This window comes from Convolutriloba macropyga, chromosome 2 (genome assembly GCF_964194025.1).
Source record: "Convolutriloba macropyga chromosome 2, txConMacr16.3, whole genome shotgun sequence".
In the NCBI taxonomy this organism is placed as follows: Eukaryota; Metazoa; Xenacoelomorpha; order Acoela; family Convolutidae; genus Convolutriloba; species Convolutriloba macropyga.
In genome coordinates, this window is record NC_134469.1 from 14,546,922 (window position 1) to 14,569,172 (window position 22,251).

At 37.0% G+C, this 22,251-nt stretch overlaps 1 protein-coding gene across 1 annotated transcript; it reads right to left on the minus strand.

The window, feature by feature from the left end:
* Window positions 1–339: 339 nt before the first annotated feature.
* LOC142356976 (receptor-type tyrosine-protein phosphatase beta-like) lies at window positions 340–22,008 on the minus strand. Its single transcript, XM_075408712.1, has 5 exons — window positions 21,390–22,008; window positions 14,165–14,760; window positions 4,895–9,070; window positions 1,776–1,913; window positions 340–1,536 (listed from the first exon to the last, which is right to left on the minus strand). Exons 1-5 carry the CDS (start codon window positions 21,688–21,690, stop codon window positions 601–603), a joined length of 6,147 nt encoding a protein of 2,048 aa, XP_075264827.1. The 5' UTR covers window positions 21,691–22,008; the 3' UTR covers window positions 340–600.
* Window positions 22,009–22,251: the final 243 nt, after the last annotated feature.

A 22,251-nucleotide genomic window follows, 5' to 3' on the forward strand; every position in this document is an offset into this window, starting at 1 on the left:
TAACGAGAGACCAGTTAAATTAATGCTGCTTCAGTTAGTTTACAGCAAGCCATCAGTACAAAAAGTTTGCCTACACTTATTCATAAACTCCGCACATCTCGTTTTGGGGCACGGAACATGAAAAGGAAAACAATTATCCAATATGCTTTCAACAGAACATTTTTGTGCAGCCTTTGTCAAGATTGTTATACGATCATAAGTTTCGAATTACGATACAAGATCTAAAAGTATACGAAATTATTAATATATTAATCGAAATTATTAATATATTATTATTACTATGAACCCTTTTCAGTTGAAAAGGCCTCGAAATCTCCGATTCTCAATTATGAAAGAAAACCGCAAACAATACTTTTCAATTCTTAAGTTAGCATACAAAATTGGATTAAACCTAGACATAAAAAAAACTACAAAATCAAACTCTAACGCCAAATTACGAATGAGAAAATAAAGGCTCACTCAAACAAAGTTAAAATCCTGAGGCAAGAAGTAAGTAGCTTGGTGTTTGTTCAGATGAATTTGGACAGAATTCTGGTTCAAGATAGACATCAGCGGAGTAGTTTAAAACGTATCGCCATTGCAATTCAGATTCAAAAGGTGCTATGGTCTAATTTGGAATTCACCATACTTCCGTTGCCATTTTGTTCCATCTAATGGAGTTGCTGTAATTATGTACTTCTTAGAAGGTTTTACTGTTTCTGCTTTCGGAGGTACTCCGTGATACACCAAATACGCAAGATATAAACACAGGATTGTGATGACAACAGCATAAATAAAGGTCAAAGCAAACGCAATTTTCCACGGTCTAGCCGTCTCTTCTTCAATAGGATAACACCTCGTTTCGAATGTGAACGTCGCAAATCCTTGACTGTAAAGATCTCTATATTTGCTTTCTACTGTAACCGAATACTGATTTCCTGGCGTCAAATCATTAACATAAAGAAACGCATCCTCGATTTCAAGGTCCTCAATTTCATAATTGTCTTCATCGCCTTCGACATTAACTCGGAATGTATCAAAATTGGGATTAATGGACCACATAATTGTGGCGTCATCATTTTCCAAGTCTTCAGTTCGGATGTTGAACGGAACGGCTGGGTATGTATACCCAGTCGTAATCACACTTCCACTTAGCACTCCCGAATAGCGTACAACGATTTCGTATGAGTAGTCCGTTCCCGGGGTGAGACCCGAGTCGAGAAACTTGGTTTCCGATAACTCTTCAAGATACACGTTGGTTTGATTGCTGGAATCATCATTTGGCAATCTTGTAATCAAATACATAACTTGGGAACTTGATGACGTATATTGCCAGGAAACATTTAACTCAGTGTCAGAAACGGACAATACACTGGCCAGTACGACTGGCGCAGGTGAGGTGTAAACTGTTTCAATAGCCGATTGCCAGTTCTTGAGGTTTGAGCTGAAGGCGTCCAAAGTTATAGTGTACACGTTTGTCGACGACAAGCCTGTCACAGTGTACGATCGATCGCTGCCACTCAAAGGAATTGTCTCGTCTTTTCCGGAGCCGTTGATCTTAAAAAGAAGGCATGATTAAAAAAGCTTCAGATAAATTATAACTTTGTCTAAATAGCACAGGAGTGATTAATCTATAAAACTGAAAGTTAACTTCGACAACAGCTTGTATAACATTTTCTGTACAGCTATTAAATATTGCCATATTTGCTCTATATTGGAACCAGTATCACATGTCAAAACCTTTAGTCATTTATCAGATCAAAACAAAATCAAAAACAAAGTTTGCAAAAGCTCACCCTCAGCTCGTAAGACGTTGCAGTTCCTTGAGAATCCCACGTGATGGAGACAGTGGTCTCCTTGGCAGAGAAATCTCCGAAATCTGGAGTGGCCGGATAGAGGCGTTGGCTGGCCTCTTCGGGGGATTGACTTTGAATCTAAAACGGCGATCGGCCAGCGGTTGGCTTCGTCAGTAGCTAGCCACGGGGGAGGGGGGTGTGCACCGGGGGCAACACTGGGTTGGGGGGGGGGGGGGGGCAACAGGGCTGATGGGGGGCAACACTGGGTTGGGGGGGGGCAACAGCGCGGTGGGGGGTGGAGGCAATAGTGGGGGGTGGGGGTCAACAGGGGGGAGGTGTCTCAACCTCTAAGAACCGCCCTTCACACCATAAGTACAAGTATAAGTCTCCGAAACAGTTTGAGATAAAACAGAGCTGAAAGGCTCTAAGAGCACTTAATGCCCGCTGGGCGCTACCTGTTTATCCCGTTTTTGAGGACGAAAAGTCAAAAGCGTCAGACGAAAAATCGGTCAAGCGAAAAATCGCATAAAAAAGACCGACTAATATAATTGCTACAAACTTCGTTTGAGAGCAATTAAACAAATAAAATGTAACAAGTCTACCGGGGCAGCTTATGCCTGAAGTCTAGCTGATAAAAATAAAAATTGTGCCACTACAAAAAAAACTTGGTCAATTTCAGGGCTCCAAATTTACTTAAGTCTTCGAATGATAGCACAAGATTTTACAATTGAGCATTTAATTGGTATAAACAAAATGGAACTAAATTTGGCGCTTTTCAATTATTGCACCCGGATCATTCGAAAGCAACAAGCAGAGTGAAAACTTCTGCCTTTGAATGGGGAACATGCAGCGGTTTGAAATAAGCAGATTTTCAAAGTGGATTCATCAGAGTCGTTCTCGATGCAATCCTTGCTTACTTTTAAAATGCTGGAGCTTAGGGACATTCTAAATTTTGGCCTGGTGTATAGCAATTTCGAGCACTGTACACTAGGGTTCTGCTGACTGTATTTTAAAACTTGCAAATTTGTCTCAAGATATGGTAAAAACACAATTGTGGTTTCGGGAATGCTTTAAGCCCCCAAATTGTAACAAAAATTAAGGAACTTTTCGGATATGATTTTCGAGTTTTCGCACTATGCCTCCACTTGTGTCTAACAGGTAAAGGAACATTACAGGCTGTCCTTAAAGTCTGTTATTTAACAGCTTTGAGAAATATTTGCACAAAACCAAATTTTTAAGAAACCAATCCGCAGTTTTGAAACACTGAAATGGTTAGTTCTAATGAAATACGATGAATTGGCACAAGCAACTCTAGAATTTAGAAAACATACATTTTTCTGCTTTTAGTTTCACATTTTTCAAGTTGATTTTTGCTGTTTTGAGAGCTCTAAGTGCTTGAAGTCTACTATTTTACAAAAAAAAAACTGTTCAATGGAGGAAAACATTGGTTCATAAAATAATTTTTAATCAGTAGAAATTAAAAAGATGGATAAAGTTTGTCAACGAACTCGTGACAACCAAAAGTCCATTTAACCTTAGCAAACTTACTATTAATTTCTCCACTTGTTTTTATATTAAACTTGAACTCGATCGGTCAGCTAACAAAACTGTGCATGTGAAAGTATATTCCCACATTCGAACCTGACAGAATACAACAAATATCACCAAATCTCATACAATAATAAAGATTTTTTTGCCTAATAGCAAATTGAACTTCGACAGGTTACGGTCGAAACTGTAACTTTTGCTATCTCAATTTAGGAAAAAAACAAGAAAAAATAGTCTTCCCAGGAACCATAAATGACCGTTCATGACCCCTTATTTTCAAAAGCTTGTTTGAGCATCATTTTGCTATAATGGTTACAAAATGATTTTGCTGTTATACGAATATAAGCTATTTATCCCATTTTTTTGTCATTGCATGTTTTGATTGTCCTACATCAGTTAATCCTGTCTGTTTTTCAACGTTCAACGGAATATGAATTTTTCTTACAAATTCTCAGACTACTTCGATAGATTCTAAGTTACTTGTCACTGATACTGTTTCGCGTGTAATTTGTCGTTGTAAAAAACCAAACGTTACTGTTGAGAGATTAAAAAAAATATAAAGTATGACGAAACAATCATTCTACGCAACCTGTATACAAAAACTTGTAATTTTGCAAAAAAAAATCTCCAGCAACTGCTATTCAAAACAGTAGAATAAACCCAAAAAAGCCAAGACGAGTCAAAATGATTATCCGTGACATCATTGAAAATAGCAGCAAAGCGGCTGAATTACAATCCAAAAAAGAGACAGAAGTAGCCACCTAGCTAGACTAATTACAAGTGAATTCAAAACTCAACGGAGCCATTAACAAACCAAAAAAAACAATAAATATCTAATAAAGACACTGGCTATTTTTGAGCTCAAGTATTTTCACGGTAATCAGAAACTTCAATAATCTCAGGAGGTTTTGAAAAAGTGCTGCGAACAAATTACATCACACTTTATAAGCGCTAGCAACACACAAGATAACAAAAAAAACGCCAATGATCTGGCGATCGATAAAGAAGCAAGTGCCCACTTCGAAAAAGGAAGGCGGGACGGGGGTCCAAACTGTCAGGTGGAGAAAAGTGGACTCGCTGGGGGAGTGGTGTTGCGGGGAGGGGGCGGGGGGGGGGGGGGTGAGTGGAAGGCGGAGGTTGGAGGTGCGGGGTTTGAGGGGGTGACAGAGGGGTTCAAACACGAAGATTAAGAACCATCATTCACACCATGAATACAGTTTCCAGGAACCGCATAACTTAAGACTAGTAAGGCGTAAGGCTCCAAGAGAGCTGCTCAGTCACTTAATGCCCTTCGGGCTTTACCGGGTTATCCGTTTTTGAGGACAAGCCGAAAAATCGGTCACGCAAAAAAAAGGATCGTAGGACTACAATAATTGCTGCAAAATTCGTTTGAGAGCAATTAGTAAGTATCGCTTTCTTATTTCAAAAAAGGGCTCAGGGGGATAAAATAGAAAAAGATTCAAAATTTGCAACAAAATTCAACAAAGTTTTGAGCCTGAATTGTAAACATCGTAGAATCGATTGTTTAAAGAACATAATAGAAGGGCAAAATTCTCAATTCTATCACAAACCTGATTGCTAACTGACCACACTCTAACACGACATACTGTTCCAGGAGTCAGTGTCTCCCACGAACGAGATACAGTGTCTGGCGAAGAGTACTCAGAGGTCAGTTCCGAATCCCTACACCCGTCCAGAATCACAACATAGCCATCAACTTTCCCTGTTTGAGCTGACCAATTAGCAGACAAGTTTGTTGTGCCGAAGTACGTTATTACAACTGTTGGTGCCACTGGAAACAATGTAAACTCATCTTCTAAAGACGTACTTTGTTTGTCAGTTGATATCGCAAACACTACACAAACATAGGATTCTCCGGGTACAAGACCAGAGAACTTTTGGCTGCTTGTTGTCGAAGCCACAACTAATGTTTCTTCCACATCACGATTGTCCGCTAGTAAAATTGAAACGTTGTAGGCAGATGCAATTCCAGAATTTACCCAAGAGCAAGTTGCCTCTTCCGTAGTTATCTCAGATACAGAAACTGAGCTTAATAGAGGCATTTTGCGAGCAGTAATTGACCCTGGACTTTCACTTCGACTGCCACTCGAATCTGAAACTATCTCGAAGCGGTATTCAGCTCCTGGAGTTAGATCCCGAACAAGATAGAACGTCGTGTCCTTTCCATCAACGACAAAACTTTGCTGTTGATAAGAATCACCTGCATTGGTTGAAAGTGGAATCACTGTTATTATGTAGCTACTGATATCTCCTAATGGCGCGCTCCACTGCAAGCGACACGACGTTGGAGTTTCGACCGTGACCGATGTAAATGTGACGTCACTTGGAACGAATCGGTAATCAGCAGTTGCAGCTCCCAGACTTGTCAAATCATTGCTTTCAGAGAAGATTTCAAACGTATACAACCTACCAGGTATATAAAGCAACGAATCATTTAAGTTCAACTGACTTCCAGATGTGACATTAGTGAACAGATGTCCAGAAGAATCGGAGACATTGACGATGTATGTTTCGACTATTCCAACAGGTTTAGTCCAGTCGAGCGTCAAATCAGTTATACCCGGACTGAGTGGAATTTCTGGGAATGTCGGTTCTGTAACCACGTTGCTCCAGTCACTAGCTAGCTGGTTACTATTGACTGTGCTCCTTACCCGAAAATCGTACTTCTGACCAGGAACTAAATTATCGATTTGTTTGGTAAAAACTGTAGATGCTGCCGTTTGAACATCAATTTGGAATTTTGACGAATCAACAAACGGCGCGTATTCTATTTGAAAAGATTCAGCTAATGCTTCGGAGAACGAAAAACTCCAAGACAAGTCCAAGGAAGAGGTAGTTCGTGAGTCAGCAACATGCACGAGAACTGGAACCACGGGAGGAATATAGAACTCGTTGCTCGTCACAACCTGGCTTTGTAGATCTATATAAGTAGCCACGGCAGTGTATGATACATGCAATCCAGGTACAAGCCAGTCAATGTCATTTTGGGTCAACTGTTCTGAAAATTGTCCTCCGGAAGGCACAGTGGTAAAAACTTTTGAGTCTGTGTCACTTTGCGCTCCGTTCTGATACGGTAAACTAGTAAAATTGAACACAAAATTGGTATAACCCCCTTCAGTAAGGTTCCATTCAAGGTTAACCTCAACATCGCCAATTTCTTCAGAAGTAGAAACCAAGGTCAAAAGGTCAACATCATCAGGGTAGGGCCAGCCAACAGTTGACCTGTTTTCACTTCTGACAACCGAAGTTGAATTTGACACTGTAGTCAAAACGGAGAAAGACACATTAGTTGCTGGTTCTAGGTTTCTGACCACCAAAAATTTTTGAGTGGTGGTTTCCGATAGCCCATTACTATCGAACACTTCAAATCCATCAAAGTTTCCTTCATCTTCATCCAAATTCCACGTGAAGTTAACTGTATATTTATCAATTGGGATTACTTCCAAAGAATTAGGAGGAACCGGCATCAACAACTGATTGACCTGGGCACAACCCAGTGATTTCAACGTCTGGTCAAACTGGCTATAAACACATTTCACCAACTGATATTGGGTTCCAGGGATCAATTGGGTGAAAGAATATTCCAATATATCCGGATTCTGTATATCTACAGGAGACGAGTGAACAGGAGATGTCGGATCCAGAGTCAATTCGTAGCCACCCAACAAGCCCTCCGGTTTCTCCCAAGAGACATTCAGCTGCGTTTGTGAAAACCCTGTCACTACAAAATTAACAGGATCTGCCGGATGTAATAATACAAAACCGTTCAGAGCAGTTTCGCTTATTTCTTGAAATGAATGAGTAAAAATGGTTACATTCAATCTATCACCGAGCAGTGAAGAGCTTAATTCTTCAACAAATGCCGTTTGACCATTGGCACTAATATTTTTCTTGTCCTCCAAAACAGTACCATCCGAAGACGCTGCAGAAAGCAGGAAACCAGTGAAGGTACCCAGATTAGGGCCGTCAAATGAGATATCCAATGCATTATTGCCACGTGAGAAGACATCCAAGTTTCTCGGAGGGTTTGGTCTCAAACGCTGCGTCACATTAACAACGGCCGAATTTTGAGTCGAATCAGTTCCAACTGAATACGTATATATTTCAACATAGTACAAAGTGCCAGGACTTAAATTTGGACACGTTTTAGTTAAAACTTTGAAGTCATTTCGTGTCGTCCCGTTAGTAGTAACTGCAAAAGCCGTATATACTCCTTCTGACGGTGCCTCCCACGTTGCAGTGAAAACGTCGGTTGAGTAACTTGAAACTATAGGATTCGAAGGTGGGAATGGAATCAAAGTCTGAACAACTTGGGCAGTTCTAGGTTGGTCGGTGCTGAATAACACATTCCCTTGATGATCAATCACCGATGATCTTAGCACGTAATTATAAGTATCACCTGGCACAAGATTGGTCAAGGACACTTCTCGAATACTGCCAACATAAGTAGTTTCAGAATTGTCAGAAGTTTTATCAGATGTTTGGTACAAATAGTACATTGACGAACAGCTTGACAAATCCCACGAAATGTCAACAAAATTAGTTCCGAAGCTGTCGATATTCAAATTTTCGGGTGCGATTGGTAAAGTTGTGAATGTTTTCTGCTCGGGAGTGCTGGATTTGTCATAAGCAACGACAACAATCTGAAGAGTATAATTTGATCCACAATTCAGACCCGAAAAAGATGTGCTTAAGGATGTTATGCTGGCATCATTGTGAATAACATTTCCGTTGCTATCAAAACATGTCACAATGAAGCTGTCACTTCGACCTTCATCAAGAGTCCAACTCAAACTAACAGATTGATGATCGGCTGAAACTGTTTGAAAAGTAGCAAAATGCGGTATTGTTGATTCAGAAATACTAACATCAGTGCTGCTTTTATCTTCTACAAAATTTGCGATCGTAAATGTGTATCGATGACCGGGTTCCAACGTAGTTACATTAACAAACTCGACTGTTATATTTTTCCTCGTACTATCCACACTTTGGTCAGTTTGGCTCGTGACAGAATACATCCACCGATCTGAGGGCAATATCTGATCCCATTCAAACTTGATTGACCTCTCAGTTATTTCACCAGCAATCAAATTTTCCGGGGGAAGTGGAACAGTTAGGAAAGACAGTATGAACGGTTGCTGACTCATTAACCCTGTCATGCCTTGGAGTGTGATATTAACTGTATACCGAACCCCACCTTGTAAATTCGAAGCTGTTACCGATCTCTGATTATCGCCGTCAGGAGGCGTGACATTAAATGACTGAACACCATTGCCCTCAATTATTACGTAATCAGCAGTATAGACAAATCTGTAGTTGATAATTGCGGAAGTCATAGTAATATCTGCCTCATTAACGAACCCTGTAGGGTTCTCCGGGTACGTAACCGCAGCAGCATAGTTGGGATCGCTAACGAAGTTATCCTTAACTGCTGAAACTGAGAAGTTGTACTCTTGATTTGGGGTCAATCCGGTGAACAGGTAATCAGATAAGTCCTTGTCAACATTGTCTAATACCGAAACATCAAAACCACTCGGAGGATCATCGATGGTCAAAGTGAACTCCGTGGGTTCATCATCTACGTTCCAAGTTATGTTGATCTCTGTATCTGACAAGGCAGTGGCTGCGATTGTAGGAACCCCAACTGAGCAGTATTTACTCGCCAATTTTTGACAAGAGTGCGTGTTCTCATCAAAACCCTCGTCAACGGCACAAGTTTGAATCGCCTATTAATAAAAAATATAGATTCGATAAACCGATACGTATCTTAAACGTAATCTGAACAGCATCTAACTAATTTCGACATAGTTCGAGTACTGCAACAGCATACGAGGGATAACTGAAAATTTAAAAAAAAATCATTACCTTCTTTGAGTAAAGACGCTTCCTGAACAAAAGAACATTCTGCTTAATATTTTTGCTTTACTTACTAACAAAAACATTGTCACTTATTACTGTACTGCAAATTTTACGTGAAAAACGATGCTCCAGAGGCTCCAAAATTTGACAATTGAAGACTAAGGATTCTCTAAGAAGCGACCAAACAAAATATACTTCAAACGCGTCGAAAAAACTTTATTCAGCCGCAGCTTGGACTTTTTGGAAGGCAACTTGGTGAAATGTTTATTTTGCAAATCGCAATCAGGAATTTGTACGTTGAGCCCAAATTTTCGGCCACAACGAATGCAGCTGGTAGAACTGATGAAACCAAAAGGGGTAGAAATTATCCAAAATCTTGGGTTGTAGCGCCGAAAATGAAAAAAAAAGCAAAAAAATTGAGAAATCGTTGTCTCCGAGAAGGTCCACCACCACGGCAGAGAACAAAATACAACAGAAAACATTCAGAATTTAGAACAGTGAAAAACTTATGCGTGCAACAATCGGAGATCCGAAAATCATTGGCTAGCTATCTGTGCACAGATGAATATATATTTTATATTATTCAATATTCGGCTGTGTTCCGATTTTTTTCTGTTGTCGGCTTCTTTTAAAGAATTTATTCAGTTCTTTTTAACATCTACTTAGTTGACTTTGGCTTAATTGTATATAATCAAGCACCCCACAATTAACTTTTGAAATCACAAATACCAATACAGTACAAAAAGCTCCATCAATACTCTTCAAGTCGAATTATTAAAAATATGAGTTCAATTTAAATGCTAGAAGATTACACACAGAGCTCGATTTAATCAGCTTCCTATAAAGCTCCGTGAAAGTTGAAACTGCCATTGGAAAAAAACAATCCACGCTAAATTGGCTCTAGACAGTTGTCTAGATATAACATACCCGGCAGACTGCCAGAAAATAGCCGCCGTTGATTCCAATAAGCATGATTGGGATTGAAAGAATAGAAGATATTGAAAAATAAAGATTTTTGTAAAAACATTTTTAAAGTCCAGTTTATTTTGATGGCATTTCTAAGTTGAACATACTTCTGTTTCTTAGAGAGAGGCTACAGGGGCTACTATCAATACCAATAAGCATAAGAGATGGTAACTAAGAATTATAGGAACGACGTTCAAAGAGCGGGCATCTAAAATTGGGCTTTAAGGGTTTATCCCGTTTCTATTTCTGACTTCAATTTTTATACTCACTCGGTTCATTTTGAATTGCTCTGCTGAGCAACTGATGTTCAAATTAACTTTAAGCAGAATGAGAGAAGAGAGAAACTAGCCTAGAGAAGTCAAAAAGATTTCACGCAAAAAGTCGAAAAAGCGGCAAAATGGTAAAGCAAAAAAAAGTTCGACGAAGTAAAAAAGAATAGCACGACAAGTCCTGACGTACAATTCAAAGAATTTTCATTGACTAAACAGCAAAAACTAGACCTAGAATGGACTATGAATTAATTGAGAAAATAATTTTAAAAAAATCAGATAAAAAATAAGAAAAAAAAACAAAATCAAAGTCAAAATGCAGCATGTGAACACAAAAAACACTAGCCAGAAATGAAAATTTAATTCAAACAAAAAACTAGTAGACCTAGAATGGCTGTGAAGGGATTGGGAAAACCATTTAGAAAAAAATCCGATTCGAAAAATCGAACAAACAGTTAAAATCAGAGTGAAATTGCCGCATGTGAACAAAAAACTACTACCGAGGAACCGAATTCTTGTTCAAACACCGTTTTCTCACTCTACTTTAAAATTAGAGCGAAAACAATTCACGCCGCAAAACCACTCGCTTTTTCGCTCCACTTGCTGTTTCGGCGTCACCAAATTCACAACTCCAATTTGACTTCAAAAATCATGAAAATGCTTGAACAGATCTTAAAAAAAACATAGCCGGAAGAATTCCTGAAACGACTCAACTATTGTGAAACCTGAACCTCCACAAATGCCATAAAAAATCAGGAAGAATAGAAACGTCATTCGAACACAAATTGAACAAAAAAAACTAGAAGAACTTAATGAATCTTTGTTAATAGTACAAGGAAGCGTAAAACCGAGTAAAGTTCCTTTGCACTAGGAGCAAAGAAAAGTTCGCAAAACAATGGACAACTTATAATAGGCTAAAAAACTTGTCTCAGATTTTAAAAAAGAGAACTACTCCAAAAAAAAAGAAAAATGGTTTAAAGTTTCCCAATCTTTCTACTAAATTTCCCAAGAGAAAAATAATTGATGCTAAGAGAACTTTAGTCATTTGGTAACCTAAAATATCTTAAGTAACAAGCTTCTAATCGATTCCCACTTAAAGCGTTAAAACAAAAAACAGGCAAAAACCATTAAATTTTGTCTAAAAATCAGCAAAACTGATCCAAATCCTCCAAATTAGCAGTAAACACAAATTAACTACTTGAACACTTCAATTCCTATCAAATAAAGCCTAAAACTAGTACAATATCATAATCAAACTTCATCACCATCAAAAGTTGGAAAAAAACTGCATTTAAAAGCCGCACGTGAAAAAAAAATCGCTCGATTAGAGAAAATTTTTTCAGACATCAGTTTCTCGCTCCCTCAAAAACAGCGGAATGAACAAAAACCACTCCCGTTTCGCTCCACTCCTCAAATTTTTTCAAGTTAGAGATTAAGAAAAGTTAGTAATATCTGTCATTGAAAAGTGCTCTAAATATATTCCATTAAAACCTCTAGAAAAGTTGCTATCAAAAGCTAGAATACTAAAAAGTAGCAAAAAGCAGAATCAGAAGATTTCAGCAAATTTTCAAAAACAAATCACAAATAGTCTTGGAAATCTTCATAAAAGTTACTCAATTATCTTTAATAAATTGAGTCAAAACTGAAATCAAAATCATCAACAAGCATCAAAAACAAGTAAATTGGACTATAGGCATCCCCAAATGCTATAAAAACTTGAAGAACACTAAGCATTTAAAAACAAGAAAGAAACACTTGAAAGAAATCTTAGAAAAAAATAGCGTTTTTGATTTCACAAGAGCACATAGAGCCAAAAAACGTTAAATGGAGCAAAAAGAAGACTGAAAAACTTCCAAAACAATAGGAAAACCGAATAGGCTAAGAAACTTTTCTATGTTTAGAAAAAAGCGAAGAACAGCAATAAAATTAAAAAAAAAATTAAAATGTTTCAGTTTATTGTCATTTTTCTTAACAAAAAAATCGTTCAAAACCTAAGAAAATGTAATCACTTCGTATCTAAAGACTCAGTAACGAACACGCGTCTATTCAAAGCCCATACAAAGCAATATAAGAAGACAAAACGCGAAAAATTGCTAAAATTTGCATAAAATTCAGCAAAATAGATGAAAAACCAGCAAAATGGAATAAAATTCTTATTAATGAACAAAAACTTACAAACCACTATTAAAGCATCCTTAAAAATCACACAATATTATAATAAGACTTCTAAACCAAAAAAAAACTAAAAAAACGGTTTTAAAAAGCCGCACGTAAACACAAAATTTCACTCGCTTACAGAAATTTTTTTCACACCTCATTTTCTCGCTCTCTCGAAATCAGCGGAATGAACAAAAAACCACTCTCTTTTCGGTCCCCTATTCACTTTTGTTCAGCACCCAAACCACTCTAAAACTTTTCACGCGTTTCATTTCCTGCTTCAAAATTCACTCCAACTAAAGTGATTAAAAAACATACCCGGCAGATTGCCGAAAAATAGCCGCCGTTGATTCCAATAAGCATGATTGGGATTGAAAGAATAGAAGATATTGAAAAAAAAAGATTTTTGTACAAAAACATTTTTTAAGTCCGATTTATTTTGATGGCATTTCGTAGTTGAACATAAAGTACTTCTGTTTCCTAGAGAGAGGCTACATGGGCTACTATCAATACCAATCAGCATTTGAGATGTTAACTAAGACTTATAGGAACGACGTTCAAATAGCGGGCATCTAAAATTGGGCTTTATGGGTTTATCCCGTTTCTACTTCTGACTTCAATTTTTTATACTGACTCTGTTCATTTTGAATTGATTTGCTGAGCAACTGATGTTCAAAATCACTTTTAGCAGAATGAGAGAAGAGAGAAAATAGCCTAGAGAAGTCAAAAAGATATCACGCAAAAAGTTGAAAAAGCGGCAAAATGAGGTAAAGCGAAACATTTTTTTATTCGACGAAGTAAAAAAACATAGCAGGACAAGTCCTGACGTACAATTCAAAGAATTTTCATTGACTAAACAGAAAAACTAGACCTAAAATGGACTATGAGTGCATTGAGAAAACCATTTTTAAAAAATCAGATGAAAAAATAAGAAAAAACAAAAAATCAAAGTCAAAATGCCGCATGTGAAAAAAAAACCACTAGCGAGAAATGAGAATTTAATTCAAACAAAAAACTAGACCTAGAATGAGCTGTGAATGGATTGGGAAAACCATTTAGAAAAAAATCCGATCCAAAAAATTGAAAAAACAGTAAAAATCAGAGTGAAATTGCCGCATGTGAACAAAAAACCACTACCGAGAAACCGAATTTTTGTTCAAATACCGTTTTCGCACTCTACTTTAAAATTAGAGCGAAAAAATTTCACGCCGCAAAACCACTCGCTTTTTCGCTCCACTTCCTGTTTCGGCGTGACCAAAATCACCACTCCAATTTGACTTCAAAAATCATGAAAATGTGTGAACAGATCTTAAAAAAAAAGACAGCGCCCCAATACAATTCAAATTCTTTGAATTGTAAAAAAATAGGAGCGCTATAATAGCCGGCTGAGAAGATGAGGGCGGCTATTAAAAAGGACTTCTCCAATACTCCTCATCGAGTCCTTAAAAAAAGACAGCGCCCCAATACAATTCAAATTCTTTGAATTGTAAAAAAATTAGGAGCGCTATAATAGCCGGCTGAGAAGATGAGGGCGGCTATTAATAATACGAAACCTCAAATTGTCCATACCCCAATTAATTCATCAAGGCAGTCTGTGTAATTCAGCCAGCATATTGAGTCAGCAAACTGTCCGTACGGAGTCACTGCGTGATTTTCATCAGTCATCCCGACGCATGTTTCCGGTATTGGGAGAAAAGTTGAATCAGGAAAGGTGAACATGTCATCATTTTGGCAAATATATCTGTAGATATACCCAACACTGGTGCTGCTAAGCTGTGATAATTGCAAACTAGAAGCACACCCGTATACTTCTCCATTACTGCCTAATGAGTCCACATCACACGACTCTCTTTGGAAACAGTACTCGCGAACTTGCTGCCACTCCGAATTGAAAGCAAAGTCCAAGCTACACTTGACAGAAGCTTGATCGGTACAGTTTCCATTGAGATATCTAAGACCCAGTTCCACAATGTTCACCTGATTCGTGCTTCCTTGACACGCGAACGGGTTAGCAGGGAGCAACCCACAAGCTAGAGTCTCAGTCAATTCGCCCCCATTCTGTCGTACGATCTGATTGCTGTAGCAGAAGTAGCGAACTCGTATCATGGGAAAGGCGTCTGATGCACATGGAGTTGCCAATGGAGCAAAAGTGACAGCGCATGATCCTGAAAAAAAACCCTCTAAGAAACCTTATACCAAACATCAACAACAGATTGCTTTGAAAAATCCTATCCAAACATTGAAAAACACATAGCAGGATAAGTCCTGAAACACAATCCAAAGAATTGAATGCCAAACTTAGAACTACTGTACCTGACCAGGAGATCAATTGAACAACGCCAGCCAAAACAGAAAAACAATTAAAAAACTTGAGATGATGATGATGATGATGATGATGGTTTTAGCACCTTTTCTAATCTCAAAAGTGCGTTCGTTCAGTTAGTAGGCTAGACAAAATAGTAGAGTTTTGAGCATCGTCTTGAAACATTTGTAATTTGACTCATTGCGAACATAACTAGGAAGGCTGTTCCAGTAGTAGCATCCACTATTCATAAAAGCACGCTTCTCGTAGTTTGTTTTGACTGCTGGAACCCGAAAAAGCTCCCGCCGCGATGGATTCGAAGACGATGAGTTCAATTGAAAAAGATCTTTAAGGTATGTCGGGGGTTTTCCATGTTTGACTTTGTGCATCAAACAGCCAGCTTTATATTGGATTCGTTGCTTTATCGGAAGCCAGTGTAATTTCTTCATTAGCTCGCTTGTTCGAGAAAAACGCGGCTGGTTGAAAACAAAACGAGCTGCAACATTTTGTACGTTCTGTAGTTTCTTCAATTTTGATTCCGGAAGACCAAGATAGAGTACGTTGCAATAATCTAATCGAGATAACACGTAGCATCTAACGAACCAAAATTTTCAGCTCTTTATCTAGGAATTGTCGGCAAGAAAAAAGTTTCCTCAGGTAGTAAAAACAACCTTTTCTCACAGAACTTATCTGATCTTCTAGCGATAGACTTGTATCAAGTAGAAAGCCAAGTATTTTAATACGTTGCTTTTCAATGAGAGGATCTCCGAAAGGGGTAACCTGTAAAGAGAAGCTTCTGTTCAAGGTATGTTTGAACACAATAATGTCCGTTTTGTCTTTGTTGAGCTTCAATTTCAAAGAAGTAAAACACAGTTCAATTTCCTCAAGAATTTCTTCATAAGTAGGTTCAAGTTGTCCATCCGTTACTTCAAAGAAAAATTGGGAGTCATCAGCATAAAAATGATACACGCATTTTAGCTCATCGAGCTTATCAAATAAAGGACTAAGGTATAATAAAAACAAAATCGGTCCCAAGATGCTACCCTGTGGTACTCCAGTTTCTTGCTTGATGCTGTCAGAGAGAGCATTGGAGATCAAGACTTTCACCGTCCTATTTCGTAAGTAACTATCAAAAAAGTTTGCTACGGTGCCACTAAACTGAAATGAGTTCATCAGGATGTTAATCAGAATGTCGTGTTGCACGGTATCAAAAGCGCTACTGAGATCCAGGCTTATCATTAAGACAACGTTTTCTTTGACACCTTACTAAGAACAGCATTTATGCACCATATCAGAGCAGTTTCAGTCGAGTGGTTGGATCGATACGCGGACTGCATTGGCGACCATTTACTAGTTGTATCTAGATGTCCTGTCAGTTGATTCTGTACAACTTTTTCAACGAGGTTACCGAGCCATTTGAGAAAATAATAAAATAGGAAAACTGAAAAAAATATAAGCAATGCTAAAACTATTGAAGTTTTTACCCTCAAGGCCAAATTTGATTCGATTAAATATGCCCATTAACCTATGCAGAAGCCTTAGAGATGTTTATTGGCCAATAAAGATCGAAAAAATTTAGAGAAATATGACAAATACTTAGATAATGTTGAAAAGTTTAAAGAAAGTTTTTCAATTTCGCATTATAAAACCGTTTTTGTTGTCTCTGACAACTTCCCAGTTACCCATCTAGAAGACCTAAACAATTTCGTTGGCACGCAAAAATCAAATATTTAGAAATGACAAAAAATTTCCAAAAGAAATTGAAAACAATTTCAAAAGTAATGCGATATTGCTAAAAATGGTAATATTAATCTCTGCATAAACATTTTACTGTCTCCAGAGGCTATTCAGTGAATCAAACTCAAGCCTTGAAAAGATTAATTGGCTAAAAAAGATGAACTAAGCTAAAAAATCGATGAACTAGGAACATAAAAATTTTCAGAAAATTTAAAAAAACCATATTTTACAAAAAAAATGCACATTTTGTGATGTCAAAAATCCGAAAGCCTTCCCATGCCCCAATCAATCATGCAGTAACATACCATCGAACCCATGAGGTTATCTGGCCACTGAGACAAGAAAAACTGAACACAAGAAACATTTTTAAGAAAACTTGAAAAAAAATTGCAAAATAAGTGATATTAAGATGTAAAAACCACTGATTGCCGCGAAAAAATATGCAGTATTCTGATACAAAAACCTTAGGAGAGTTTCTCTGGCTCCTGGGCTTGAGAATCAAAAATTACCAAAAGTTTTAAAAACATGAAAAAAAGTTTTATTAAATTATTGGTAAAATTGGTCTTACTCAAACATTAAAAGGCAGGGCATTCACACCATAAACTTTACAGAAAACGACTATTGAACTCTACTATAGGAGGTAACAAGGCCCCCTGGAAAAACTAATAAAAACAAAAAATTAAAAAAACCTTACCACTAGTGATAGAAACACAAAAACTGAAGTATACGAAAAAATTGCAAGTTTTACCAAAAAATTGCTTAAATTCGTGATATTAAAATCTTGAAGATATAAATATTTCCACTACAAATTATGCACCAACCTGTTATTAAAAATTGGAAGAGTTTACCGGGCCCTTGAGGCTGCAAAAGCACAAAAAATGACCAAAAATTTTTTTAAAAAAATGAAAGATCCCAAAAATGATTATCATTTTTCGTGTGTGTTTGCAGTATCAAAACATTTAGCTTAAATTCGTGATATTAAAATTCGTGCTTTTAGAAAAGGTGCTTTACAGGATAAAATTATCTTTTATGACAATTTTATGAGCTATCTGTTTTGATACTGCAAACACACGAAAAATGATAATCATTTTTGGGATCTTTCATTTTTAAAAAAAAATTTTGTCATTTTTTGTGCTTTTGCAGCCTCAAGGGCCCGGTAAAGTCTTCCAATTTTTAATAACAGGTTGGTGCATAATTTGTAGTGGCAATATATTGATCTTCAAGAGTTTAATATCACGAATTTAAGCAATTTTTTTAAAATGATATTAAAATTCGTGATATTAAAATTCGTGATATTAAAATTCGTGATATTAAAATTCGTGATATAAAAATTCGTGCTTAAATTCGTGATATTAACATCTTGAAGATCAATATATTGCCACTACAAATTATGCACCAACCTGTTATTAAAAATTGGAAGAGTCTACCGGGCCCTTGAGGCTGCAAAATCACAGGTTGCAGGATAAAATTATCTTTTATGGCAATTTTATGAGCTATCTGTTTTGATACTGCAAACACACACGAAAAATGATCATCATTTTTGGGATCTTTCATTTTTTTTCAAAAAATTTTGTCATTTTTTGTGCTTTTGCAGCCTCAAGGGCCCGGTAAACTCTTCCAATTTTTAATAACAGGTTGGTGCATAATTTGTAGTGGCAATATATTGATCTTCAAGAGTTTAATATCACGAATTTAAGCAATTTTTTAAAAATGATATTAAAATTCGTGATATTAAAATTCGTGATATTAAAATTCGTGATATTAAAATTCGTGCTTAAATTCGTGATATTAAAATCTTGAAGATAAATATATTGCCACTACAAATTATACACCAACCTGTTATTAAAAATTGGAAGAGTTTACCGGGCCCTTGAGGCTGCAAAAGCACAAAAAAAGACAAAAAAATTTTTTAAAAAAATGAAAGATCCCAAAAATGATTATCATTTTTCGTGTGTGTTTGCAGTATCAAAACAGATAGCTCTTAAAATTGTCATAAAAGATAATTTTACCCTGCAAAACACCTTTTCTAATTTTGACAAAGAAAAACTTAAAACTGATCGAGCAAAAACTCGAAAAATGACCCAAAAAAACCTACAAAATTGCGCTATTTCGGGTTCGAAAACTACTAAAAATGACTTTTCAACCTTGAATAAGACATTCCCAGCAATTACACCAATCTAAACACTTGAGGGACTACCAATGCCAGCTTAGGGCCTCTAATGAAAGTTAATGCCCACTGGGCTTTACCTGTCTATCCCATTTGAATGATCAAAGTCATGAAAAATGTGTGAAAACATCTTTCAAAAAAAACATGACAGAGCACCAATACAATCCAAATTTAGGATTGTAAAAGCAGCAACAATCAATTACAAATTGTCGCATGCCAATGAAAACTGGTAATCAAGGCAGCGAATTTTCTGTTCAACCACCCATTTCTCACTGTATTTCAAAAATAGAATAAAAAAATTCACGTCGAAAAACATCTCGCTTTTTCGCTCCCTTTCCTGTTTCTGCGTAACCAAAATCAGACTTCTTCATGGCTTCGGAAAACACTGCACTTCTCTATCAGATCTGAGACACAGCGCTAAAAATTAACTAACTTTTTTTACTTGTAAAGAAAGGTCATTCAAATATCTTTTGAAAAATTTTCAGAAAAGGATATCAAAATCGCACGTAATTGAACAAGTCACCCTTGCAATTATTTTTTCCGTTGGATTGTCAGGGGACGGGCAGTAATAACAAAGAAGCAAAACTTCAATCCAACATTTGATAAGCAATTTAAAAATGACCGCAAATGTATGGCCAAGTGGAGAGAATACTTTGGTGGGTTTAACAAAATCTGGCAGCTCAATCCAATCATAAAAACTCACTAGCATTAACTGCAAGTAAATGTTTATTTTACGTGCAGTTCAAGTTTATCTGCATTCTCAAAAACCAGATTTAATTTTGAGAACAGATCGATTCCCAAAGAATCATGAAACATCAGAGAAGAAAACAACTGCCCGGGTTGAGAAATTGCGACGAAATCGAAGCAAGAACTGTCGTTTTTGGTCGACTTTTGTCGATTTCGTCGGTTTTTTATGTAGGAAATGTCGATTATCCACGTTTTCGTCGGTATTGTCGGTATTTGATGTAAGAAGTGTCGATTAGCGTAGTTTTCGTCGGTATTGTCGGTTTTGGCAATAAGAAGTGTCGATTATCGTCGTTTTTTGTCGGCATTGTCAGTCTCAATTTGTTTTAAATACAAAAGAAATAGAGGAAAACTAAGGGACAAGTGGTGCAGTGGAGGAGAAGGTGGCTAGTAATATAGGGGTCCAAGGTTCGAATCCTGGCAGGGACTGTCCGGTTTGTGAGATTTTTAGAATGGCAAAAACCGACGATTCTTACGTTAAAATACCGACGAAAACCGATCAAAACGACGAAAAAAACGTAAGGGCTTTGATCGGTTTTGGCGAAGTAAAAGCGACGAAAACCGACGATTTCTTATGTTTAAATCCGAAGAATTTCTCAACACGGGTGAAAAGGTATTCATCTCCTGATTTAAATGTACATAAAGATTGCTCAGGAACAAACTGACAGCGCTAAAAACGGCAGAAAAGTAACTGAAAAATCGCTTCAATTTTGTTTATCTTAAAAACTGTTCAAAACTATTCACTTTGATAATAACTCAACTATCAGTATTTCATCAAATGGCAGATTTTATAAACTTTTTGAGCTTTGTGAGCACAACAATTCTGCTGTTTCAGAAACCACAATTAATTGGAGTTTCTTCAAAAACTAAATTACTTTAAAAATGTATAAACTCTGAAGTCTTTCGGAAGAAGCAAGACTTTGCATTTCTAGGGCTTCCTTTAAAATTGATGAGTTGGCAACAAGACCGGGTGATTCCATCTCCTCTCAAAACCTGAGAATGTAACTAACGGGCTAGGATTGCAAAAATTAGCAGTTTTTGAGGTTTTTGTTTCTTCTTCGAAATGCAGTAAAGTTTGCGGAATTAAAAAAAGAAATTTTGTTTAGGTTTACAATCTGCTTTAATGCACTTTTAAAATTAGGAAAACTCAGTCAATCTCTTTGTAGGAACAGCAGAACCGACAGCAATTGGCTAATCAGGTCTTCGATCCACTTTTGTTTGGAGGAAACAAGTAAAATGGAAGCATAAACGTTAGGTTGAATACTAACACGTTAAAAATAGCAAATTACAAATCACCATGCGTTGAAAGAATGATGTGAAAGCACAATTGATTTGAAAACAACAATTCAAACTTTCAAAGTGGTGTCATTCCTCAGAAGTTACAAGGAACGAATTGCTGTCGCCATTTTACTTAAAACCGAATTGAGATGATTTTCAGTCGATAATTTTTAATCAATTCGTATTCCGAGGTAACGGCAGCTTGGATAGGATTTCACAATTTTGACTTCGAAAACAAGATGTTTTTTTTCGGGATCAGACTCATTTGTAAAATATAGAATTTCCGTTCTCTCTTCATTTAGAGTCAGCTCGTTCTTAATTCAAACTTCGTTAATTAATTTTTAGAATATATTTCATAATTTTGACGGAATAGAAAAACCAAGATGGGCTAAATGATAGCTCGCTCAGCTAACGCTTCCGCGGCAAGGTATGTTGAAGTTGGGCACATACAATCCAAATCGACCGAAGAAAAATTGCTCAGAAAAAATGTCCTTAAATTCAAACAGGAACAAAGACAATTGTATCAACAAACGAAAGAAAAATGACACTTAATACACAACACTTACTACTTCTCAGTTCAGTACAATTGTACGCTCTGGTGAAGACTGGATTGATGGTGTCCATCACTTCAGTGCTTTGAGTAGAGGAGACAGTGCACCCGATAGGGGTTGTGTTGTTCCAGTCGCACCCACCAGTGAAAGGACGGCCAATTTCAACATCGTAGATTGCATATTGTCCAGTGGTACACTCCATTGTAAATGAGCCACCTGTGCTTGTACATACTGGAGTTGTGTAAAAGATCGGAATTCCACAAATCGAAAGGTCAATTAGAAGAAAGACAATAATCAGGCTTGTCATTGATGACATCTCTTTCCTCGTCCTTGTCTCCAAATAGGGAACAGCAAATACTTTCTTTTAATCGCTTCTTCTGAATTCCAGGTTTTACAAAATTCAGGTTTTCTGGGGGTAAAAACCCTCAAATCAAAGCACGCTTTCACACTGAAAGTCACATATAAGCTGAAAATAATTCATTTTTATTAAATTGTTCAGTGTTACGATTCACAATACAGACTGCTAACTAGCTTGTTGAATTTGAGAAGCACGTTCAGCAAAAAACCGTTTGTGCTTGTAGCTTAACCATTCAAATAGCCAAATGCTGTACAGGTATAACAGCTATTATGGTATAAATGCATATAAAGCAAAAATAGACAGACAATGAAAAATAAATAAGAAATGGAGCCTTTTGTGTATACTCACATTTTGGCGATGACGGTGCTATTGCTAACAACAAAGCAGCCGGCCATTTTGTGAGCACGGAAGACAACAGTGGGTGAATCTGAACCTGAATCTTGCAGCAGATAATGAGAAGCAGGTCCCCCAACACTCATCAAGTTGTTTGTTCACTTTTGCACCCGTTCACAGTTGTCA